The sequence below is a fragment of the Eurypyga helias genome, unplaced genomic scaffold (assembly GCF_000690775.1).
Source record: "Eurypyga helias isolate BGI_N326 unplaced genomic scaffold, ASM69077v1 scaffold2758, whole genome shotgun sequence".
Classification (NCBI taxonomy): Eukaryota; Metazoa; Chordata; class Aves; order Eurypygiformes; family Eurypygidae; genus Eurypyga; species Eurypyga helias.
Genome location: NW_010267389.1, coordinates 39,128 through 54,982, shown reverse-complemented (window position 1 = coordinate 54,982; position 15,855 = coordinate 39,128). Strand labels below are relative to the sequence as shown.

Sequence of the window (15,855 nt, the reverse complement as noted above, 5' to 3'; positions counted from 1 at the left end):
TTCCGATGAATCTGATAAAAGTGGGTGTTTGGCATTGGATATCTCATACTGTGCTGTGTTCTTTCCTTTGAGGGAGTGAAAAATCAGTTGGAATAATTCCATAAGCCTGAGTGAGTATTACAAAAACTGTTGTGTCTCTTCATTTTTATTTTTTGTTGCTCAGATTCGAAGCTGGGTCCAGCAGAAGTCTGGACGTCCAGACAGGCTCTGCAAGACTTATATCAGAAAATGCTAGTGACCGATTTGGAATATGCTTTAGATAAAAAAGTGGAGCAGGACCTGTAAGTACCTCAATGAATTTGTATGTATGTAATCTGGGCTGATGAGCAGGAAATCCCAAGGCTTGCAGAAAAGCGATTGTATGCTATGACATGGTCATCTCATTTCCTTTAAAATAAGCCGTGCTGTGGGTGAAACGTGAGAGTGTACTGCAGAGTTGAGGAAGAGCATTCAATAGGTTAATATTTTACCTTTGGCAATTAGTAGCAGCCCTATGCCAGAGTGGGTTTTGGTCAGAAAGATGGGAGAGAGCTAAGAAACATCAGTCTTCTATGCTGTCAGGGAAGGGATGAAGTTTGGAGTTTCCATAAAGCAGGAAACTGGCCTGATGTAATCACTCAGAGCTTTGAGCAAGGTCTAACAGGAATTGAGTAGCTGCTAAAGCCCCTTGCTTTAAGTCCTCTGAGGTCAGGCTGGACAGAGGGGGGAGTATCAGGAGAGAACTTTGTGCCACGAACGCCTCAGTATCAGGAAGATCTTGCTGGGTTTTCTCCATGCCCTGAACCCATTCCCTGTTATTTAAGACATAGGTTGTAACAGGTTTAGTTGAGAGAAGCATGTGGTTCTTCAGCACTGGGGGAAACAAGATGAGTATGCTGGCTGAATTGTCCTGTCCATGCCTCCAGATTCTGAATGACTTTTAACTGACATTTCTATAGCCCACAGAAGTTTTCAGAAGTGAGCTATGCTGCCTAAACCAAAACAATTAAAAACAAATCCTAATGCTAACAGTGTTAGCTATACAATATCAGGATTGGTTTCTCTAGTTATGAGAAGTGGGGAAAGGTGATTTTTCCATATTTAACATTAATTGTAATTTGAATATTGCCTGAATTTGAATATACTTCATTTTCATGTCTGATGCTATGTTCTTTCCTGTTGCTTATGCTGTCTGCATTGACACTTCCATAGTAAAAAAAGGAAAATGCTTATTTTTCTTTTCAGTTGGAATCATGCCTTTAAAAATCAGATCACAACACTGCAGGGTCAGGCGAAAAATAGAGCAAATCCAAATCGGAGTGAAGTTCAGGCAAACCTTTCTCTGTTTTTAGAGGCAGCTAGTGGCTTCTACACACAGGTGAGTTGCAAAAAATAATGTTGGTTGTGGTGCATTTGCATAGTCTGGAGGCAAGTGTGCTTCAGCCTTATGCCGCTTGCATGCGGGTCCCTTACAAAGCTTTGGCTGTCACAAATGCTGCTCCAGCAGCTGCTCATGAGATGTGAGTGCCCGTATCATACCAGCATGTCACCTCCTTGAGGAAGGGCAGGAAGATTGGTTTCAAGTGGGTAAAATGTTCTTTTCCCTTAGCATAGCAAACTACTGCTGTTCTGGATCAAGCAGTGTATCTTGCTAACACTGGTGCTCTCAGTAGACCATGTCTGCAGAGCCGGTGATGTGCTTTCTTTGATCAGCCACAGCCTCGAGTCAATCTTAAACTTCTGTGGATCTGGTAGTTGTTTTGATTCGCCATAAAAACCTGGCAACGATTTAAGTTCACTTTTAATGAAATCTGCTCTAAAGCCTAAACCCCACTGCTTTGGCTAAGATTAAAGGTCTGTTTAGCCCCATATTTTGTCTCTTACAGTAGTCTGCTGTGACTGCTCAGGGCGAGCATTAAGCAGCAGGAAAATGTAGAATGGTACTGCCTTGCTCTAGTCTCTTGCTTTCTGGCTGATCATCTGGCTATTGGCCTTCATTGGCCTTCCAGTCCCTCTTCAAGCTATTTACTCTGGTGTCTGCAGTGATCTGTGAAGAATTCAATATTCTGATTGTAATGTCGAAGAGAAACAATGACACAAAAACCCCAAACTCAAGCCCAACAAACGTGTTACGCAATGGTTTTGTTGTACTCAGAGTTCTTTTTTTTCCCTACTGGTTCTCTAAAAATTGCCGTTTACCTTCTCATTACTAAGCATGAATGTGTGGGCCATTGTCATAATTTCTTTCATTCTGAAAAATGTGAGACTTGCCCTGTATAGCAAAGATGAGCAAAGGAACAGTTTTGTTCTTGGCTCCAGTTATTCAAGAACAGAAATATGTGCAGAATTCCAAAATACAGATGCACTGATGATGTGTGATGCCTCAATGTTTTGTGCTTTGTTCTATGTCTCTTCCTTGTAACTCTGAATGCTGATGGTGAGCACTGAGTTAATGTTTTCTAAGAACTGTATGTCCACACTATGTACATATTTGACTACAGCTATTTTCTGAATAACACCTTAGTGCCCACCACAGTTGTGCATTGAAGTGGGGTCATTGTCCCCAAGAGTATTGTGTAGCATGTACAACATATAATGACTTGCGTGTGTTTTTTTTATCAAAACTCCCAGACTCACAAGAACATCTGCAGTCTTAATTCTAGATTTTTGTCAACCATTATTTAGTATTGCAAACTTCAGTTACCAGAGGTTTTCTTCCCCTTAAGCAAAGCTGTATTGATGAGCGCTCTTGGGCTATGTATCTTTTCAGAGGTTTTCACTTACTTGCAGAAGGGGTGTGATTCCTGTTCATGTATTTATTCCTTATTATAATTCCTTTTTTTGCCCATGTTCTCTTTCCAGTGTTAGATTTCAGCTTGTAAATTATAGAGTATAAGAATTGGTGTGTGATAACGGCCTTAAGTTAACTTGCTTTTCTTTCCTTTTTTCCCCTCGTTTGGTGTGTGCTGCAGCAACACTGTCACTGTTGAAGTGTCTATCTCAAGTAGTGGTCTAAGATATCTATCAACTAGCTTGCACCAGCTTGAGGTTACAACACACAGTAGTAGGGCATTCTGACTGTAGAATCACAGAATGGTTTGGGGGAGAAGGGACCTTATAGACCATCTTGTTCCAACCCCCCTGCCATGGGCAGGGACACCTTCCACTAGACCAGGTTGCTCAAAGCCTCATCCAGCCTGGCCTTGAACACTTCCAGGGATGGGGCATCCACAGCTTCTCTGTGCAGCCTGTGCCAGTACCTCAACACCCTCTCTGGGGAGAACTTCTTCCTGATATCTAAAAAGTCCCCTCCGAGCTTCCTTGTAGGCCCCTTTCAGGTACTGGAACTGTATGAGTTCCTAGTTTGATTCAGAATATCTGCAAGGCAACCTCATTTTTTTCCAGAATCTCTGTATTTTTTTTTTTTAAATTTCTTATCTGAAGTGGCCAGTTTGATGGGCTGTGGTGTGGTTGCCAAGGGTTTTCTACAGTCTCTACAGTTTCTCTTGCAAAAGCCTTGTTCCTCCCTGCAGTGCATGAGGGAATTTTGCTGCTCTTGTCTATGACACCAAAGACTGGGTCGTTTTTCTGTTTGCCATGATGTTAATTGTCTCATTTTTAGTCTAAAGATTTTGCTCAGGCACGATACCTCCTCTCCAGCTGCAAGGCCTGTATAAATGACATCTCTGAAAGAGAGCATGAATTGTTATAATTCAGCATGTTGGAAGATGTCAAATTTTTCTTTTATCCCACTTTCATCTGTGAGATTCCTCTTATTTGTGGATTTTTGTCTCCTGTAAAAAAGCCAGAGCAAGAGGGAAGGGAGGTGTAACACAAACCTTCTTCTGCAGCAGGCAAAATCACTGCGTCGCACATTTAGCCGTGGACAGAGTGCGCATCTCTGTCAGCCCTGGGCTGTCTTTCTACATGCCTTTAGCTGGAAGTATAACCCTGCTGCAGGTCTGTTTTATTTGGAGGCTGAGTATGTTCCCAGCTGGGAGAAAGTCTGTCAATTCTTACTTGGGTTTTTAACCCTGTAGCATAGCAGAACAAACTTGTCATCACTATGCAGTGGCTATTACTTTCCAGAGTGTTGCTGGAGTCCATTAGGAAGAACTTCAAAGGCACTAATTAGAATGGCAAAGTTCAGGTTTTCCTTGCATCAGCTTTTGAGGTATTTGATCAAGCAGCTGATGCCTTGTTCTTTGAAAGAGTCTCACTGTTAGCTTAGCACAAATATTTACTGACAATTCAGCCACTGAACTGCTAGCTGCTATTGCCTTGCGTTGCCTACAAACCTGGGTTTGCTCGGGCTTCCCTCTAAAGCTGAAGTCGGTTAGTGCTATTCCTTATGTTGGAACAAGCTGCTTCTGGGGATGAGTAGCATTCCTTTCTCTCATTTTTAGAGTGGTGTCACTTTATCTGGGTGTAAAAAAGACTGTTTGTCTTTAAGAGTGGGTTTTAAACAAAAAGAAGAGGAAGATTTTTAGACCATTGAGAGTCAATCTCCACTGATGCATATTTGGTAATTAAAGTATCATGGGAATTGAATTGCTTTCTGGTTTGGGATGCACAGCTCTTTCTACAGAAGGGAAGTAAAACTTCTCTTTGTGATTCTGGGCAGAATAATGCAGCGTGTGGAGCTCAGTGACTTCCAGAGGGAGAATGTAATTTAAAGTCTCACGTTCAGTAACCTAGGCTTGTTCGCTTCAAATGTTTATCTAATCCGTGCCTCTGAGTGCTGACCTGCTGGTTTTGTCTGTTGTTTCAATGCTTTTTGGGTAACTGTCTCTAGCTGCTACTAAACCAGACCTCTTTTCCTAGTTATTACAGGAATTGTGCACAGTTTTTAATGTAGACTTGCCATGTCGTGTAAAGTCTTCCCAGTTGGGAATCATTAGCAATAAACAGACGCACACCAGTGCCATAGTGAAGCCGCAGTCTAGTTCCTGCTCTTACATCTGCCAGCACTGCCTTGTCCACCTTGGAGATATTGGTGAGTTTTTGAAGGAAAAAGGTAGGACATTGAGTTCTACAGTGTTCAGCCCTCACAAAGAGGGATCTGTACATACCCTGGGCAACTACTAGACTGAGCGTGCTCCAAATGAGTAGCTAGTAGCTGATTTGTACATTTGTTTGGTGGTTGCTGCAGGGGGAAAGCTCTGGACAGCAATGCTATTAGACTTTTCTAATGTGTGTTACACATTAATGCATGGAGACAGTTAATCACTAGCTTTCTAGTGATTTGCTAGAATCTGTCTTCTAGCATACTAATCATGTTATAGCTGGTAGGCATAGGGAAATGCTGAAACCGGTAACTATTACAAAAGCTTGTTGCAGCAGGCTAGCATTACTTCTCCATTTCAGAACATTACCTTTATATCTTATACAAAGGCAACAGTTAGAAACCCAGCCTTTCATAAGCAAGGCTTCTTTTTTACATTAAGTTCAACAGGTTTATGTCTTTGTTGATTAGAAGTATGTATTGTCTGCAGTTGCTTTTGGAACAACCTAAAAGTAGATTGAGTTGCTCATTGTGCAAAGAAGTGTAAATGTATTTTGTAGATCTCTGGATGTGATGCTTTTGGCACAACATCTTTCTACATAAGAACTGATAAGCTGTGACAGGGTCTGAGGAAAAACAACCACCTCAAAACTCAGTGTGTTGAATCTTGGTGGTGTTTGGTCTAGCTGTATGTTCTTCTGATGCTTATTTCTAAAATAATAGTAAAAGGCTCTTCAAGTAAACTGAGTTATATTAAAGACTGTGCAGGAATTGAATTTTATGTCTCAACTTTTTTGTTTGTTTTGATTTTTGTTTTGTTTTCCTAGCTCGTTATAGGAATCAGACCAGCCAGGCAGAGTCTTACTACAGACATGCAGCTCAGCTTGTCCCTTCTAACGGTGAGTCTGGGATACAGTTTAGGTTCATAATTCCAAAGGAAGATACTGGGTATTGCTTTTCCTGTGTGGCAGCTGATAACTTGGGATTTCATATAAACCTTCCTCCCCAAATGATCAAACCAGTGAAGCCTGATCAAACGAAGCCTGATCTGTCAGTCAATCATTTAGACAATAGCTGTTTACTTCATCTGTGTCACTACTTTCGTTTTTGTGAAGACTTAAAAACAAAGTAATGCTCAGATTCGCTCCCAAGGCTTCACTGCTGCTACAGTATACTGTGTTTTACATTCATATGTTAGGCAAGTTTTCATTAATTGTACTTTATATCAGCAGCATTTTTTCTTCTTTCGTTTTGTTCACATGCCAATTTGCAAAGTTTTGAAGCTGAAATTGGATTTCTCCAGTTGCTCATGCAAGTTAAGAGCTGCTTTAGTTTAGGTATCTAGCTTTTTCACTATTGGCTTACAGTGGCCCAAAATGTAGGGATGGTGAGAGAAGGATAAATAATTTTTGAGCCACGTGGCTGAAACCCATAGCTCAATTGGTTTTGCCAGTTATATTCTAACTAAAAAATTGTCCATATTTTAACTACAGAAATTTTTACTCTAAAGGCAAAGAATATGCACAACTGTTGACAGATTTGCTTCAAGAGGTAAAACTGGGTGAGATTTTGTCCAATTAGATGAAGATATGTTGGTTGCAAAAGCTTGGTTTTGACCCTTTCTTCTTACTTAAACAAAAAAAACTTACAGCATATTTGTCCACTTTTAAAGGGTATGTGCAAAACAAAAAAAATCCCACACCAAAACAACCCCACCAACAACCTCCCCCAGGAAAAAGTGTCCCACATATTTGGAAGCTTTTTCATTTGAGTGGTACTGATGTGAGGCTGGAGCAAAAGTGTAAGCGGATAAATATGAACCTTCTCTGTTGAAGAATTTAGGACTTTGTGCTCCCTTTCAAACTTACCACACTTCCTTCTGAAATCCAGCATGCTTTACTCCATGACAACTTGCCTTTTCTCCCTTAGGTCAGCCTTATAATCAGTTGGCTATTCTAGCTTCCTCCAAAGGAGACCACTTGACCACAATTTTCTACTACTGCAGAAGCATTGCTGTGAAATTTCCTTTCCCAGCTGCCTCCACTAACCTACAAAAAGCACTTTCTAAAGCACTGGAAAGGTAAGTCTATGCGTAATTTATATCTGTTCACTGAAGATGGAGACTTCTTCCAAATATTAGCTCCCTTGCAAGAAGCTAGTTGTATTCAGTAGTAGAAATAAGTTCCTCGACCCCTGTCCAGTCAGAGCATCCTTACACATGTATGGAACAAAGAATAGTTTGTCAGGGATGCTCCTCAGTGTGAATAGTGAGTGCAGGAAATAGGCACATTGTGCCATCATGAAAAAGCAGCTTTTTCCTCCTTTCTTGAACTTCACAGTAAAAGTGTGTAATGTTATGTGCAGCTGTCTCTAATTCCAAAGACTGAAGTAGGGTGTTTCTGTTCTGAATGTAGTCGTGATGAGGTAAAGACTCAATGGAGCGTGTCTGACTTCATCAAGGCGTTTATTAAATTCCACGGCCATGTGTACCTGAGTAAGAGCTTGGAGAAGCTGAGCCCTCTTCGAGAAAAGCTGGAAGAACAGTTCAAGGTTAGTTCTAACAACTTATTAATTAGTGTATCGAGGAGAGTATTTTTAGCAGCTGAGTTCTGAAATTACAGTCCAATAATAACTTTTTCATGTGCTAAAATATAGGAAGCTCAAGTAGCCAGTTATGGAAGTTTGGCATCGCAGCTAACACTGGGTAGTTCTGTTGACTTCTGCAAATAGTAGGAATTTTTCCCATTTGTTACGTGCTGCTTTGTTGGTGGAAATACAAGAGAAATCAATGGCTATAGTTGATTCCCCCCCCCCCCCTCTTTAACCTGGATGATTCTTGGATACCTGTGAAAAGTAGTTGATTCATCTGGGAAGCCTTGGCTCAGTTGCCTAAGGAATTTTGAGAGCTTCATTTTTGGATGGCGTTCATTCACTCCTACTGGTTAAGACTGCTTTTAATCTTCCTCAGACAACTTGCTTGTCCTGTCAGTGGTTAGCCTGTAAAAACAATGTCCCAGTACAACCTTAATTCATGTGTAGACTAGAACTATTCAGAACATGTTTCCTCTGGAAAATCCAGGAGTACCCATTAATTATGTAGTCAGCTTGTTAAGCTGGACAATGTAGCAAAGATTGGAACAAAGAGAATTTTTTGTGGTATTTATACAAGGTAGTACAATTTCAAAGTGGACATCATATTAATTAGGGACCCCTTGGAAGCTGCTCTGCTTCAGGATCTTCGTCAGTGGAAAAAGCAGGTAGTATGGAGAGGTTTAACAGAGCAAATGTAGTAGATGTTGTTGCAAATTAAGAAAGGGGAAGGTAGTCTTGGTGATGTAAAGAGTTATAGGTGTTCTTTATAGTGCCTGTTGGCATTTTCTAATTGAATTAGGCTGCTAGACCTAGGTCCAAACATTCCTTAAAATAAAACAAAACCCCCTACGACTTGTGGATTGTATAAGCTTTGAATGTGAGCTGTTTGAATGCTGGGAGTTGAAGCAATGTTTGGAAATTAAATAATTGTATCTCTCTCTGTGTGGTGCTGGCAGCTGAACAAGTACTGCTTTTTCCACAGTGCTTATAATCAATAATTATGAGCATTGCTCAGGCATGTGGAACAGTCTTACTTTTCTGAACTGATCCAGGGTGTTAAAAGAGAGCTAATTGAGCCCCTGCTTTGTTGCTTAGATTACTTTTTTGTTTATATTACGCAACATAAGGCTTAATTTACTAGAGAACAACTCTTTTGACTTAAGTGGGTTGAATGTGGGTGTGAAATTGGCTGTATGGCGGATAATCACTTTAACTTTGTGGCTGATTTTAACTCTGAATGAAGAGAGCAGTCGTAGGGTTTGGAGTGTTCAGCCAGGCCCATGATTCTGCTTCTGACAGCTCTGCCAGTTCGAGTTGTCAGCTCTAGAGTACTTCATGCCCTTAACTAAAAATCAAGGTTGAACACAGAGCTTAAACCTTTTCCTGATCTTTATGGCAGTTAATCCGCTTGCCTCCTGACTGCTGTGTCTGAAGGTAAGTTGGTTGTGGTTTAAGATATCTCCCTCTTTTCCCCACAATGCTCCAAAAAAAGCCTTAGTTTCTCTTTGAGAAATGTCTTTTGCAGCGTAGGTACTGAAATGCATTTGTAAATAGCTTGCACTTTTAATCCACCATGGCATTCCATGACCCATGAAGTCAGATGTGGAATTAGTCTTTAATACATAACCACACAGTAGTTAAATTTTCCTGGGGTGTTTTTTTAAAATGTCACCTTCTCTGTGCTCTTTCTTCAGAAGACTGAAAAATACAGTGGATATACGTGCCTCTACCCTTCTTGCAGTGCTGTCACGGCATGTTAAAGTCACATTTGCTCTGAAAGACAACCATATCCAAGGGGGTGTTGATTTGTTGTGCTTATGGACTGGTGTACAAGCAAAAACCTTGGGCTTAACAGTGGGCCTCTGCCCACGGTCCTCCTGGGAAGCCCAGTCTCATGCTAATGGATATGACCTGAAAGTAAAGTCTAGAATGAATGTTGCCTTAAGGGCACAAGTCAAGCAGTGAAGTAGCAACTACTAATCCTTTCAAGCGTGTGCTTTACCACGTAAAAACACATACATCGCATGTGTGTCTTTGTTGCAGAGGTTGTTGTTCCAAAAGGCCTTCAATTCTCAGCAGTTGGTACATATTACTGTTATCAATCTGTTTCAACTACATCACCTGCGAGACTTCAGCAATGAAACGGAGCAGCACAGCTACAGCCAGGATGAGCAGCTCTGCTGGACACAGTTACTGGCTCTCTTCAGTGAGTATGAAAACTAATTGATTTTTGTACTTCTTCCATTTTTATATGGAATCCATTAGTAACTTGATGTCAGCATCTAGCTTAATAGTTGCGTGGGACAAGTGATGAGAAGGGACATTATAGGAGCAAGTTAAGAGAGGAGATGGTTGCACAGGACTGTTTGTCTAGCAGTGCTGGCTAACACTGGATTTATGTGCCCTGGACTTACTCCATTTGAAGCCTTACAGAACTCTGCATCGTTTTTCCTGGTCCTGAAAGAACATCTTAATTTGGGTGTACAGTTGGATCCCATTTGGCAGTGGGTAGTACCCTGCTTGGGGGTCTCTGCAATTGGCCACAGTGCAGTTTGAGTTGCTTTGAATGGAGCTGGTTCTGATTCACTAGGACTGGTGTTGAAGCTGAACCAGGACCTCAGCTGCTTCTGTGCTCTTGATAATACCAACTAGGTGATAAGTGCAGGGCATTTTAGACTCTAGCCTAAGCAAATCTTGCGCTGATTTGCTTAACCTGATCTCGCCCATGATCAGCTTGGCCTGGTTCTGTAACACCTAAATTTTTGAAGAGCTGAATTTCTCCAGGTTCCAGCCTGGAGTCGATTCTGAAAGCACTGTGGTCACGCTGGCATGGTTCCTGTTTCTCAGCTTGTATGCCCGAATGGGTCTGAGCTGCGTGCCTGCCTGCAGAGCTAGCTTTGGATTTGTGTGCCTGCTGACCTGGGAAGGTGGATACAATGCTGAGACACAGCTGAGTTTATCAGTTCTAACAAATGAAGGAAATTTTTTTTTTTAAATGGGTGCGTCTCAACAAATTCTGTTGATTTACCAAAATGGTTTGCTGTAACACTGAAAAAGGGGGGGAGGAGGGACGGCTGGGAAAACCACCAAGATTCTGTTTCATGGTAAAAAAAATATTGAAAATCATCTGGTCTGTTCATGGATTTTTTTTTTTAAGATTAAGTAATCGGACAGCTTTGTTCTAAAGAACTAGCTGTTAATAGGGTTTTATGGGGAGAATGTGTTTGCTTAGGTTATTTGGTCAACTTTTAAAGTGTCATTCCTGTATTGTTTGTTGTTTTGGTGTGATTTGGGATTTTTTTGTTTGTTTTGTAGTGGGTGGGATTTTTTTCCCCCCCTTTATTTTGAATTCCTTGCTCTGTTTCTAGTGTCCTTTCTTGGAGTTCTGTGCAAGTGTCCTTTACAAAATGACTACCAGGAGGATTCTGGGGCTGCATATCCTCTTCCAGCTGTGAAGGTTTCAATGGACTGGCTGAAACTTCGGCCCAGTGTTTTCCAGGAGGCAGTTGTTGATGAAAGACGGTAGTGAGTGTTAATCTTTCTTTTGATACGTTTAATTGCATAAAGTAATAATAATGGGAAAAGTGATCATCGAACTTATTACAGACATAAAAATGATAGAGAATGTATGTGCTAAGAAGTTCATAAAGCCAAACATGAGACTTGTGGGCTACATGAACAAATTCACATTCTTATTTGGCATTAGGTTTGCGTGTATTTTTTTCTATTAAGATCAAACGGATCTACTTTATAATGTCTTGACTTGAGCATAACTACTGAGTGTACCCTTAGTCTAATCTTTTGTAATGATTTCTCAAATTTATTGAGGTAGGTGGCAGGAGAATACTTGCCTTAATTTCATGCATTAAGCCATCTCTTGGGCAGATCTGGAATCCAGTTTTCCTGGTTCATCATCCAGGAATTAAATTGAATGTAGTAGAGGGGGTCTTTGAATGTTAGCGCTGGTGTTACTGAGCTGGACTCTTGCTCTGATTTTTTTCACCTCTGCCCCTAATTTCATAAACTGGGACTTAAATAGTTCAAAACTCACTAACTTTTTTTTCTAGCCTGTTAACTTTGCATGAACTATAGCAATACGGTAATGTGTTTCTGACCCCTAAGATGTTTCTTCAGATCAGAGTGACTGTTACTGACACAGCTGGTTGAGTGTTTTTCCTAGGATAGCCGCTGTAAGGAAAACAGCGTGAAACCAGCTTGCTTAGCTGACCTTGTGCAATGTCCCACAGTGGTGTCAGATCTCTCAAGGCACCGTGTGCTTCAGATGCCATTATGGCCAAGGCTTGCCTTTTTTTGTGCATTGATGTGTGGGGAAACGGGTGCCTATAAACCTTGGTTAGCTAGATGAGTAGCAAGACTCACTCAAACGTGTGCAAAACCTAAAGCCCTGGAGCTTTGTAAACTTCAATTCCAGACCTCTGGAAGGCAAGTGAAGGAAAATTTAGTTCACAGGTTTTCAGCTGGTAATAAGAAGACTGTATGCATATTCTGAAGGAGTAATTTACATCAGTATTTCAGTAGAGAAGATTGCTATTTGATACAAAGTAGTCCTCGCAGAGAGGAGATTCAGGCGGTACTTTATGGAGTATTAAAATGAATCTTCAGGTGTGAGTATGTATTTTGAGTTAGCCAGAGTGTAGGTCCTTCTGCCCTCAAAACTATCAGGCTGTCTTTAAAGAACATGCTTGTTTTTTAAATCTTTGGTGTGATAGCATGATGTTCTCGGGTACTCATCATCCAAAGGAGTTATGAAGTGGGCTGTAAACAGCTGTAAAATTCACAGGTGAACTTGAAAAGAAAGTTAACAATTGTCAAAATGGTCCATTACATTTGTTGGCTCTAAAAATTGGACATGACTGTCCATCTTCCCCATTATTTGTAAGGAAGAGAGCTTTCTTTTTATTTCTATTGGAAGAGCCTAATGAAAGTCAATCTTTTCAGGCTACACAAACGCCTTCACTGGCCTCTGTTTAATCACCTGATTTCTGTTTTATATTGAAAAGTCTTCCTTACTCTGAATTCATACTTGATTATTTCTTGACCCAAGAGCACAATTTCTATTCCTTTTTAAACTTTCTGTTGTCCCCACTCTATGCTTATTTTTCTGTGGATAATTAATCCTACCTAAAGCTGAATAAGCATCTGAAATCAGAAGAAAATGTGTTTACCTGGAAAAGTAGGTGAATCTGAAGGCAAGAACTGGGGACAAATTACTGTATTGATACTGGTGTGTGCTCTTTAGGAATGAGTTTTCCAAGCCTGCCCTGTGGAAGCCACATTAAGTATAGCTTTTCATGTGTCACTACATCACTCCTCTTTAGAGAACTCTTATTATGAAATCTCATTATTTCAAATGTTGTATGGGAAGATGGCAGTTTACTGTAGGTTGCAACAGACTTGCAGCCTCCCTTTTTTTTTTTTCTTCCTTCTGTTCCTTGTCAGGCATGGGAAGGAGCTATTGCTTAGTTTAATGTAGAGAGTAAGCATAAACAGCATGTTTCCAGTCCCTGCGGCGGCGCAGGAAGGCGGCTGACCTCAGGCTTTCGGGTGCACGTTGCATTCTCCAGCCTTGGGTGCTGGATGGTCGTCTTGCTGAGGGGAAGGCGGCTAACCTCAGGCTTTCGGGTGCACGTTGCATTCTCCAGCCTTGGGTGCTGGATGGTCGTCTTAATCTGTCCTCAGGAGGACAGATTCATTTCACTATCGCTGAACACAGTGGGCACTTTCCTCAAACAGTGTTCTGTTGCCTCCATGGACTTGATGCTCACCACTACAGAAGAATGCTTAGACTTTTGGGCTGGAACTTTTAAAAAATAGGAGGAAGCAGGCTGTTGGTGGCAGTTAAATGTTAACTGCCTGTGTAGAGATCGTTCTGAATTTTAAATTATTTGCTCCAGGGCCTTTGTAAAGAATCTCCAGTTATTGCTTGTACTGGTATTGCCAGTGTGAGGCAGAGAGACTGCCTGTTAACCTCTAGTTTAATGTTGCTACTCATTGCAACCCTTACTTACACCTTCTTAGCTTTCGGGTAACTATTTCAGTACTACACTACAGCGTTAATGTTCACAGAACAGAAGTACTTCTGCACAGCCCTGTCTTGATAAATTGTTTTGCTTCCCAACTGATTAATTTACTGTGCCTTGAGAGCAGTCGGTTTTGGACTGGAAAACATGAATTGCGAACGTGCTCTGACCTTTTGCTCATGCAATAGTTTTGTTTAGGTAAACTCACAGTAGGCTTTCTGACTTGCTGGACAGTCAACGCTATGCTGGGAGAGCCTGGCTTCCTTGGTAACTTTAGCTTGACATTTTAAAATACTTTAAATTCTTCAGGGAGGTGCTTTTTTCCCTGACACTTGGGAGAAACTTTTCTTGGGAATCCAGGATTAATGGAAGCTGTGATTTTAACGTAAGAGTTCAATGTTTTCTTACTAAGGCAGGTAGATTCCATGTTTTGTAGTTTTCACTTACAGTTTGTGTGTTTTCTGGTTTGTAGCATATGGCCCTGGCTGATTTCTCTTCTAAACAGCTTCCAGCCTCACGAAGAAGATCTGTCCAATAATAATGGTAAGGATGCTTCTAGTCTGTGCTGTGAAGAACTGGGAACAATGCATGTTTTTCTTATGTTGTGAGGAGTTGCAGTTGAAGAGCAAATAAGGGAGCAAGTTGTGTTCTAGTATTAATGCATATGAATACCTTGCAAATGCTGCTTTCTTGTGCCCAGCAGACTTTGCTGTACTTTATCATTCCTGAGCCCCTCAGATTACAGGTGGACCAGTACAGATGAGCATTTTAATAAAACTCTCTAATGTGTATAGTCACCTTGCTGAAATATCTGCTTATGATACTGTACTCAGTGTGGTCATGCTTTCCTTATGCTGTTTACTGTCTATTCACCAGCAACCCCCCTTCCAGAAGAATTTGAATTGCAAGGATTCTTGGCTCTGAGGCCCTCATTCAGGTGGGTGACAGCTGAAGGAAACTGTATTCTTGTTGGTGTCACTGCTTTGACAGACGTTGATCTGTTCCCTACAATATCTTATTTATGAGTACTTACTGCTGTATGGATTGATGCAGGTTGCTTTGCAAAGCAACTGAATGGACAACATAGTAAAACTCTGGGGAAGGTCATGAGCTTATATTGTTGCTCAGAACTTTTGTTTTCCTTCTGTAGTCTTTAGATCAGTAAATTGAAAGGGAAAAATTTAAGTGTAGATACATCTTACCAGAAGAGAACTGCATCTGTAAATCAGGCCTCTGTAACAGTCAAATTTTGAAGAGGATTTCACAGCTTGTAATAGAGTAGTGCTGACCAGTTGTATTTCTAAAGAAATATGATGTTGTAGAGGGTAACGATATAATTACTATTATTCCCTCTCCTATGTCCAAACTAGGAACTTGGATTTTTCCAAAGGCCACCAGGCAATTACAGGAGATAAGGAAGGGCAACAGCGTCGGATACGGCAACAGCGTCTGATCTTCACAGGGAAATGGATTGCTGATAACCAGCCGAGGTAATTGCAAGTAATCTGTGTGTTTCAGTTGCTGCTGTAAGCTTAGGTAACGCAGGTGCCTGAGTTGGGCTTTGTTTTTCTCACTATCTGACACAACAATTAGGCGTAACGTGAATGAGAGATGCTGACAGCGCTGATAATGTGTTCTGAGGGTCAGCATGCCATTGCTTCGTAGGGTAATTATGATAGAGAGCGTGTTTGGAATAAAGCATCATGTTTGAGTCCTTTTTAGTGATACTGCAGCACAGCTAAGTGGAAACAGTATCTGAAGTGGTATCGAGAGTGTTAGCATGTGAGCTTATGTCATGCTAGGGAATGCCCTTAGCTGGGACATGTGATGTAACATCTTGTTGCTGGGGTGAAGAGATGCATGGGGGATATGTTGACTTTATGCATTTACGATTTGGGGAAGTGGGTTACCATGCAAAAAACTATTCCTACTTGCTTTTCAATTCTGTTCTGTCTTTTTCAGGTTGATTCAGTGTGAAAATGAGGTAGGAAAGCTGTTGTTTTTGACGGAAATTCCAGAATTGCTACTAGAAGACCCTAGTGAAGCCAAAGAGAGTCTCGCCTTGCAGGAAACATCTGTTGCAGAGCCACTATCTACAGATGGGAGCCCTGGACTCAAATCAGTTCTGTCCTCTGGAAGAAGCCTGAACAACAACTGTGATGCAGGAGAAAAACCAATGGTCACGTTCAAAGAGAACATCAAGCCACGGGAAATGAACAGAGATCAAGGGCGAGTCTA

General features: G+C 41.1%; 1 protein-coding gene across 1 annotated transcript in view; it reads left to right on the top strand.

Annotated features, from left to right (window-relative positions):
* Window positions 1–15,855, top strand: part of SMG7 (SMG7 nonsense mediated mRNA decay factor) — a 34,458-nt gene that overhangs the window by 1,144 nt on the left and 17,459 nt on the right. Inside the window, 12 exon segments of the mRNA XM_010157382.1 lie at window positions 164–281; window positions 1,225–1,357; window positions 4,804–4,975; window positions 5,812–5,883; window positions 6,914–7,064; window positions 7,399–7,534; window positions 9,620–9,782; window positions 10,945–11,101; window positions 14,090–14,160; window positions 14,494–14,554; window positions 14,988–15,107; window positions 15,580–15,853. Of these exon segments, the coding sequence (XP_010155684.1) occupies window positions 164–281; window positions 1,225–1,357; window positions 4,804–4,975; window positions 5,812–5,883; window positions 6,914–7,064; window positions 7,399–7,534; window positions 9,620–9,782; window positions 10,945–11,101; window positions 14,090–14,160; window positions 14,494–14,554; window positions 14,988–15,107; window positions 15,580–15,853 (1,628 nt within the window).